The sequence below is a fragment of the Propithecus coquereli genome, unplaced genomic scaffold (assembly GCF_000956105.1).
Source record: "Propithecus coquereli isolate 6110/MARCELLA unplaced genomic scaffold, Pcoq_1.0 Scaffold61, whole genome shotgun sequence".
Taxonomy (NCBI): domain Eukaryota; kingdom Metazoa; phylum Chordata; class Mammalia; order Primates; family Indriidae; genus Propithecus; species Propithecus coquereli.
The window spans coordinates 1,146,219-1,156,289 of record NW_012152063.1 but is presented as its reverse complement, the minus strand read 5'-3'; the positions used below and the strand labels follow the sequence as shown (position 1 = coordinate 1,156,289).

Sequence of the window (10,071 nt, the reverse complement as noted above, 5' to 3'; positions counted from 1 at the left end):
TTCATTTTTTTCTGTGGGATTCTTTGACATCTTCTTATTGATTTGTAGTCGCTTTTGTACATTTTGGATATAAGCCCTTCATTTGATTGAAAATACCTTCTCCCAATGTGTAGCTTGCCTTTTAACTTTTTCTTTTTTGCATAAATTTTTAATTTTAATATAATTTCAAACTTAATTATGCAAGAATGACACAAATAGCTTCCATATCTTTTACCTAGATGCACTGGTTCACCAGTTTTCATTTTGCTTCATTTGCTTTATTTCTGTGCATATTCATCCATCTTTCTCTGTCTTCCTCTTCCCCTCCCAACCTATAGTAGTGTTTTAAGCCATCAAATTTATAGTAATTTGTTACATAGCAATCTAATAAAAATACTAAAATTCTATACAATCCATGGGTCAAATAAGAAATTAGAAATTAGAAAATATTTAAAGTGAGAGAAAAATGAATGAAATCTTTTAAACTGAAAATAAAGTGATTTAAGTCGAATAAAAATAACAGTGTTTGAGGTATAGCTAAAGCTGTTATTAGAGGAAAACTTAGAGCCTGAAATGTAAATATTACCAAAAAAAGAAAAGCAGAAAGTCAACAACTTATTTTTTAAAGAAATTGGGAAAGAATAGTAAATGAAGCCCGAAGATAATAGAAGGAAGAAAATATGAAGAAAATTTAGAAACTTGTGAACTAGAAAATAAACATGCAAGAGAATCAACAGAGATTTTTCTGGAAGATGTTAATAAAATTGATAAGACCTTGGCAAGAGCTCTCATAAAATAATATCAAAGGCTCAAGTAATCAGTATCAGAGATGAAAAAGGAACATCAATGCAGTTCTTGTAAGACAACAAAATAAGATGTTATGAACAACTTTATGCTAGTAGTCATGAGAATTTAGATGAAACGCATTTTCTTTGGGAAATACAACTTACTAAACTGAGACAGAAAATAGAGAATATGAATACTCATTTATCCATTTAAGATATTGAATCTGTAATTAAAAACTCTCTCACAAAGAGACAGTTGGCTTTTACTTGTAAATTCTCTAAAACTATTCGAAAGAAGAAATAACATCAATCTTAGACACTTTTCCAGAGAATATAAAAAGAACACTTCCTACTCATTATGTGAGGATAGTGTAACTATTTAATGAAAATATGGTAGGACCTTATAAGAAAGCAAAATTATAGGCTAAATTTTTCATGACCATAGCAGTGGTATTCTAAATTTTCATTATCAGATAAAATTATGACTGGAAAGCTGGAAATAAAACTTAATTATTCACAATCAATATGTTTATAGAAAATTTAAAATTTGTAAAACATTAATGTTTATAAGTAAACTTAGCAAGGTTACTGACTAAAAGGTCTATATAAAAATGTATTTTTATATGTGATAACAAATAGGGAATTAAAAATATTAGCTTAAGGTAGCATCAACAAATAGGAATAAATCTAAGAAAAACTGAAAGGACACTGCACTGGAAACTGAAACACTTATGAGAGAAATTAAGGAAAATTTCAGGATATGAAGGAATATATCATATTTATTGGTAGGCTTGTTATTTTAAAGAGATCATTTCTGTCTAAAACTCAGCAGATTTTTTTTGGAAATTGATTGTAAAATTTATGTGACAATGAAAGATTCCTAAACAAAAAAATGTTCTGTATTTTGGGTAACTAAAACATGGTATAAGAAAATGTCAAATAGATTTTGAATTACTTCATGTTTTTATATTTTGTTTTTGTAGGTTTGCAGTAATATGCCAGTTTTCTTTTATCGTTGTTGACTTATATTTGGTAGAGCTTAGAATTAAAGAAAGATGAATATATGATGAAACAAGGAAGGGAGAATTCACTACATATGCTCAATTTTGTTTTAAAAAATTCTTAACTTTATGCATCATTTTATAAATTTGCCCAAAGGGTGCCATCACATTAATTGTTGTGTTTGTAAATTACTCTGTGTTCATTACATTTTTTTGGTTCTTTTTTTAATTTTTTTGTGATAAGCATTCAGAAATATAATTGTCTGGGTTTTTGCTAGGGCATCACAAAGCCAAAATTTCTCTAAATATTTAATTTCATGATGTGTGATATTGGGTTACCTTCGTTTTAAAAAAATCCACTGCTTTTATAATAGCTATCTCCTGATTGAAAGCTCTCATGATGCTATATTATCCAAAAGAGCAAGGGGCCTTCATGATATGACTCTACTTGAGTATCCTACTTTAGAGTTTACTACTAAATGATTTCATAGTTTTCAGGTAATTGTCTTGGCTGTTGGTCATACTATGTTTATATGAATACTTTTCCTGCCTCAATACATTTTCAAATTCTGTTTTTGTTATTTTTCTTAATTATGTTCAAAGCCTCTTGTCCCCATTCCTAAGCAATACCTACTTACCTTTAAGAGTAAGCTCCCAGTCCACTTTATTATAAAGAGTTATCTGATCTTGTCATCATTTCATCTCTCTCCACAATGATCTATAACACTTACTGTCTGGAATATTCATTTATGCCCTTTAATTATGTTGAATTTCATTAATATCATGTAACTTAGAATTAAAGACTTTTTAGAGTCGGTAGAAACCTCGTAGCTGAGTGAGTGGAGTCCTAAGGAGATGAAATGATTTTAAGGTAATATAACTTAATGTCATAGATCTGTATCCAGAGTAAAGTAATCCTCTCGATCCATTTGAATTACTTTACATATATTTAGTTTTCTTGAATTTGTAGAGTGCAAGAGAATGAAGAATGTGTTAGATTATTTTACAGAAATTACCAAAGAAAATTCAGCATGTTAGAAAAGGCCTGAGCTTTGGGAAGACCCAGATTTAAATACCCTGAGAGTGCAAACAGGAATTATATCATTTAGCTAAAAATACATATTTTGAGACATTAAATGAGGTAATGATTATAAAACCATTAAGACTTTTCATATGAAAATGCTTGCTCAGTAAATATTAGATGTCTTTTCTCCCTTTTCCTTTCATTTTAGTGTTGAGGAATTCTTAGGATTTGAATCCCTTTTCTATTACTCATATCCCTGTGAATCTTGGGCAAATTACTTCGCTTTTCTCGAACTCCTGACCTTGAGTGATCCTCCCACCTGGCCTCCCGGAGTGCTAGGATTACAGGCGTGAGCCATGGAGCCCCGCACTTCACTTTTTTGAAATCAAACTTCCTGAATCTGTTAAGTAGATTCAGACTAATATTATTCTTGTAAGGTTATCATGAGGATTAACAGTAACATAGCATACAGCTCCTGGAACATATACTATTCTTAAGGGGGAGGTTATAATAGGAGTACTATTAACTGGTAATATTATTTTAAATAATCTTACCTAGCTTTGCTTGGAAGAATCATTAACTATTGCTAGATTAGTGGTTACATAGAACATGTTATACAGAATTGCCCATGAAAAGAGCCAGCTGGGTCAAATGTTATTTTGGTTCAGGACTCCTATTTAAAATTAGGCTTTGTTTTCTTTGTCTCTGACGTGGAATGGCTCCTCAGCCAGCAGCTATATAAGCATTTCTTAGTACTTTGGATTTGCCTGCTCTAGAAGAGGACTGGATATTTTTTGGGTGAATGCATCCAGGGTTTGCAGAGGTGAATATTACTATGTCACCTAGATTATAATTTTTAATCAGATCATTGCAAGACTTTAAATTTGAAGAAATTTTTTTCAACCATTTTTACTTGTTATGGTAATCGTCAAAATAGGATCTTAATTTCATTGAATTGACAATCTAGAGGAATGCCAAGGAAAACTCCATGCTTAGCCAGGGCACTGGGTAGCCCAGTGAGTCTGTGCACAGGAGACATCTTACAGCTTAAAGGGTGAACCTGCCTGAGAAATGGGAATCTATCAGATTCTGGGAGACTCCTTACGACATGGAAGGATTGAACTGATAAGCCAAGTAGTTGTCATTTCCAGTTACTTCCTTCCAAATGACTCCTAAAATCTATTATTTATGTTGCTTGCCCCGTGGATGGTTACTCACTCAAAATGGTTTTAATGCATAGATTCATTGACTTGGGTGGTAAACAGAGTCAAGAACATCTCAGTGTGTAGTACAGGTCACTCCACTTGACCTGAAGCCAAAACCTCCCTATTCTTGATCAACAACTAAAAACAACAGGTAAGTACAGGTTTCAGCATACTAGGGTTTTGTTCCATGTTTTGTATGAAACTTAACATTTTAATTTTTTTCTTTTTTCTTTTAATCTCAGAGAGAATTTCACAAGAGATTTGTGTAATTACGGATGTAAAAGAAGGTGAAGAAAATGTAGGTCATCTTCTTAAAGAAGTGCTGAAAAGTGAATTACCTGTGAGTATTCAAAGACTGAGTTTTATAAACTTTGATTGCCAAAAATTTTTATAATATAAAGATATGTTCATTGAAAAGGTGTACAGATTCTTCCATCCTAATATTCTTATCATTTGGCTTTGTGAGAGCCTTTGGTCTGCCAACACTTAGGACTTGAAACACATTACATCCCCTTTTCAATTCCTTTTGTGGATATTTTCCCCATCTGAGTAGTTTTGGAATTAACAACAGACAAGAAGAGCCAAGGAATGAATATGATCTCCTGAATTAAATGCAGTTGTATCCACTATAAACTAGCATTGCAAAATTTTAAATTCTAACAAAAGAGTCAATGGCTAATTGTTGATATTTTTATGTCGATAGGTTCATAGTGTAACTCTAGGTAACCTGTTGTACAATATGATAAAACATACTGAATATAAGCTGAATTTTAGGAGAAATGAGCCTACTAAAGAGAGAGAGAATCATCTTGACATATTATTCAAAGCTTCTGAAATGGCATTTAAGGTTTTACTAGGCTTCCTTTTTCTATCTTTCCTTTTCCCCTTGATTATGCCTTCTCCCTCCTTCCCCTCCTTCCCCCTATCACTTTTGACTATAGACATTTTCAATCACATACCTAAAAAGAGAGGATACTATTACGAACTCATGTAGCCATTACCTAGCTTCAATAATTATCAACTCATGGCCTATCTTACTTCCACTATAACTGCACCCATTTCCCCCAGATTATTTTGAACAAATCTCAGATATCATATTTCATCTGGAAGAAAGGTTTCGTCTGTTAAAATATAACCATAATATAATTATCACACCCGGAAATATCAGCACTGATTCCTTAATGTCAACAGTGTTCCCTTTTCTTCAATATGTTTACACATTGTTTTCCCACTTGTTTATTAGTATAGCAACAATACCCATGAATTACCACTGGTTAGTATGTTTCTTGACTCTTTTATTCTATAGCTTTTCTTGGCATTTTTTCAAAAAAAATAATTTTGGGAAGATGCAGGGTAAGTACATTGTCCTATAGAATTGCCCACAGGGTGAGTTTTCCTGGACACAGGATTCCCCAGTTCTTCCATGTGAATAAAATTATTCAAAATCTTTGAGATGATTTTGCCTAGATAAAAAAAAAATCTTGATTCAAAAATTTTTTATTGAGCATTTTAAATATGCCACTCTGTTTTCTTCAGTCAAAGTAATTTGGTCAAATGTGATGAAAATCTGATTTTCTTTGTCATATGAATGACTGGTCTGTTTGGATGCTCAACTAATTTTTTTCTGTTCAAGTCCAATTGGTTTACTAGTATTTTCTCAATTATGGCTTCTCAGTTGATATCCCTAAGTACACAATTGTGTAATTTCAAATCTTCATGAAAATTTTTATGGCATTATTTTTAGTATTTTGTGTTTCATTACTTTAGTTTTCTTCTTCATTGATTGCTTTTGCATGAAGGTTATCTGTTCTTTTCCCATCTATTATAGCTATTAATTTCTTTTGGATATTTTCAATCTTTCAATTTTTTTGAATTGAAAATTTCTTTCCCTTTTATATTTCTTTAGGTATTATCTTTTGTATTTATTCACTTCTGTCTTTGTAATTTATAGCCTTCATTTCTGGAATAATTTTTTTTTTCAATTTTTCTGTTCTTATCACATTGTTTCACAAAGCCACATTATTCCAATTCTGATTTTTATAGTTATATCATTTTCTTAATTACTTCTAGATTATTAAATATTGGGTTTCAGTTTTCTGCATTGGTCTTTCTGATGTACATGCATTGCCTGTAGGAATAATATTTTGCTCTTTTTTATTTCTTATATTAAATGTATGAGATTTGAGATCCTCTCCTGTTGCTCCTTTTTGAGTAAGTGAGTTTTATCTGTTTTTAGGGGGGAAGGGGCAGGTAAAAATAATTTTTCTAGCTTAATGGTATAATGCTTTTTCTTTAGTTGTTTTTAGGAAAAGATGCATGATATGGCCAAGTTCTTTCTGGGTACTTCTACCTCTGTTGCCCTCCTTTGTCTAGATCTTCTCTTTCCATTATTTCTCTTTGTCCATCTAGACTTGTTCTCAGGGTGATGCTTTAACTTAGAAAAGGTGCTTCAGTTTATTATTTTTGAGTGTTCTGTGCTTTTGGGTCTGGACCCCCCAGATACCCCTAACACCCTGGCATGTTGCTTGTTTTCAACTCTGAATTGATGCCTACGAAGGCTTCTCCTACTTTCTATTGCTATTCTCAGAATGGCCTGCAACGCTATCCAAAAAATACCTGATGATTTTGTTGTTTTCCCTCTCACTTGGTTTTCTTCCACTTTTTCCTGCACAGTTTCTTAAACCATGTGGGTTTTTAACATATGCTGTCAGTTTATCCCTACTCACTAATACTGGTTTTGTGGTACATATTGTCTATTGGTTTTTGGTTTCGATATCCTGCTTGCATTGTCTGTTTTTATGGAGGGATCAGCATAGATTCAAAGATTAAAACAGCATTTGTAGCTTTCCAAAATCATCTTCCCCTTTGTTCTTTATGTGTGCTCTGCTGACCATTCTGATTTTTAAGTACTTAAATTTCTCTTAATTGCAAGTATCTAATTTAGCTATAAACACAGATATACATAGCAACTTCAGAATTTTTTAAAAATTAGGTTTGACTTGAAGTTAGGGATCTCATTCATACACTAAACAAAACTAAGAAGTATTTATATATTCAAAAGAAAGGAAATATCCCTGTTTCTCAAATACCTCTTAATTATAATGTCCTCCTTTTAGGAGCTACATTAGACTTTTTACTTATTTATTTTTAATGAGGAGCTAATGTAGAACTTTAAAACTGAACTTTGGATGTCCTATTATCTTAGAGAGTCTAGGATGACTGTGGAAGGAGATGCCATTCCTGCTTAAGCCTTCCCTAGCTTCTAAGTTCGTGTTTTGGAAAATATAAATAAATAAAAAAGCCTTGTTAAACCACACGAAGACTTATCGGAATGCTTTCTTTCGTAAACAGCCACAACACTTAACAATTATGGAGTGCCTGTTATGTGCCAGAAATCATACTATAAAGTACTTTTGTCTTTAAAATAGCCTGATGATTTCCTCCTTCATTTCACCAATAGAAGTAGGAAACCTTGTGGTTTAATGATTTTCCTAAGATCATATAACTAGTGAATGTAGGTGCTATTTGATTTAGTATGGTTTCTACTAATTAATATTCTTCTAAGAAAAGGTGAAATAAGGAAAAGACAGAGTTTTAAGTTTGCCAGAGGGCATATATAGCTAAGGACTGGAAGAGTTTGTCCCCTGGGGAAAAGACTTACACAGACTTATATAATTTTTCTCTTCCTTTACAAAGGCAAATTTATCTTGTGACATTTTTCAGCCTCAAACTTATAGACACAAAATGCAATGTATTCTGTATTCTAACATTTTTAGCTCTCAGAGCTTTTGTCTTACTTTGAAAAGAACATATAAAAAGGATGAAGTCACTGCTATTGAAATCCCGACATCTGTAGGGCAGATCAGTGTGGGTGTGGAGCTGCTCTTCACACAATGGGAGGATTGTTTTATTGATGTGAAAAGAAAAAAGTTTCCCTTGGAAACTGAAAGAAAAGATTGGATATGCTTATTGTACTTATCTGTGCTAGAATTTTGCAACATACCTCGGGTAAACCGAACATCTAACTAACGTAGTATGCACGCCAAATATAATATGTGGAAGACGTTGCTAGAAAGTGAAATAAGGAGCTAATTGGGAATAGACACCTCTTCCATCCTCCCCATGCACATGCACATTTCAATGATACTTAAATTACAGTCTTGCTCTACTCCTTTGATTTCTTAAGGAGTTTAAATATTTCATCTACCTGTTTCAGAGATGGAGTTCTCCAGAGATTATGTCAGGGTAGTACACAGTGATCAAAGGAATCCCTCTCAGTTCTTCCCAAGTCTCAGAAAATATTGAAAAATAGTTTATACTGTACTGAAGGTAGTAAGGAATTTATAAGTGGGAAGATGTGCTTAGTCTTTTATTTCTCAACTCTCTAATTTATTTACCAAATAATAAACGCCTGTCACGATGTAGTCACTGGGTATAGAGAGTTGAACTGAGCAGATATGGTTCTCTGTCCTTAAGAAGCATACGGTCTTGTTGGGGATAAAACAGTAAACAAATGCAAATAAAAAAGGATGTAGAATTACAAGTTGAGGTGAATATTCTAATGAAAAAGTAAACTGTGCTTATATAAGAAAGCCATAGAAAATGACCCCACTGGGAGTGGAGGGCAGTGAGTGAAATCTCTTGGCAGAAGTGGCCTTTAGTTAAGCCTCTAAGGGCAATCAGGAGTTCTCTATTTAAAGATGAAACCAGTAGTGTAATGGTAAGTAAAAGGCACATAAAGAGCTTCTTTCAGGGGGACTGAAATAAGGCCTCAAAATGGTGAGGATTGTAGTGAATGGTGTGCAGGTGGGAGGTGAGGATAGAGCTGGGGACAGACCCAGAGGCAGCCTGGCAGGCTGTGTCGAGTTTACTGCTATATCCGTTACTGTCACTGCTACTATTATTTATATTTGTCTTAAGAGGAAAATGAAGGGATAAACATCTTTAGCTGGAAATGATGTGATCCAATTTACCTTTACATCAAAATCATGCTGGGTGCTGCTGCTTAAAAGTAAGTTCTATAGAGGAAGACGAGCAGTATTTAATGTTGTCATGTATTACATTATAGGCAAATAAGTCTATTCATCCCAATTTTCATTCCTGTAATAAAAGAAAAGGAATCCTAAAGAATGCCGACTATACTATGAACAAACAGGTACTATAGGGGCTTTTTATGTGTTTTGCTTATCCACTCCTTCCTGTTTCCTGGAGCACATAATTTAATTATTGTTTTGTGTAAACCACAAATGACAAGCAGGGTATAACTGAAAATCATTTGTTTCCTGGGTGTAAGCATGCTTTGATTTTCTTGGGCTGTTCAGTGGTACTTGGTTTATTTTTTCTAATGCCCTCAAGCTTGTGTCCAGAATATGGAGCTGTGCCTTTTGTTGTAGACCTCACTAAATTCACTGTATGACATATTAGTCAAACAAAACATCAAAAATAGCAAGTGAAGTAAGGAAAAGCAGACATAAAAGAAACAGCAAATTAAGCCATAGCAACATCTTAGGACCCATTCAAAATAGTTATTTTATGCTTATTTTGATACATATTATAACAATATTTTAAAGAAACAGGATTTTAATTTTTTGAACCCGAACACTGTATAATTAATAACAATCAAATAACACATTTCTCCTCTTGGGCCTCTGACTAGTGCCCTTTTTTGAGTATGTGGTGGGTGTGTGTGTACAAGACAACAGAAACTAGCCAGAGACCATCCCATTAAATCCATTTTGCTTATTTGGGATGCTAGCCAGATTTCTTGATCAGTTCTCTAGAGGTAAAAAGAAAGTTCAAAATTATTGGACCACCTACTTGCATAAGATGGTATGAATTATGTTCATGTTGTACTTAATAAAATAAACAGTTTATAATAATGGGTTGTCATGGTTTTATAATGTGATTATTAATGAGAGAGCTAGAGTAATTCACCCTAAATGCCACTTCTCTATTTTTTTCTTTATGTATTTAACATGTTTTCACATTTTTAACTGTGTATATTCTTGAAATACAGGAACTGGTAGAAATATTACTCTTCCTAAAGGAACTAGATGGTTAATTTGTCAAAATGGTCT

General features: G+C 32.9%; 1 protein-coding gene across 2 annotated transcripts in view; it reads left to right on the top strand.

Moving 5' to 3' along the window:
- The window catches only part of ISPD (isoprenoid synthase domain containing), a 349,407-nt gene that overhangs the window by 140,429 nt on the left and 198,907 nt on the right, over positions 1–10,071 (top strand). For both annotated transcript variants that reach the window (XM_012659420.1, XM_012659419.1), the window contains one exon: positions 4,237–4,334. In XM_012659420.1, the coding sequence (XP_012514874.1) occupies positions 4,237–4,334 (98 nt within the window). The remainder of the gene's footprint in view (positions 1–4,236; positions 4,335–10,071) is intronic.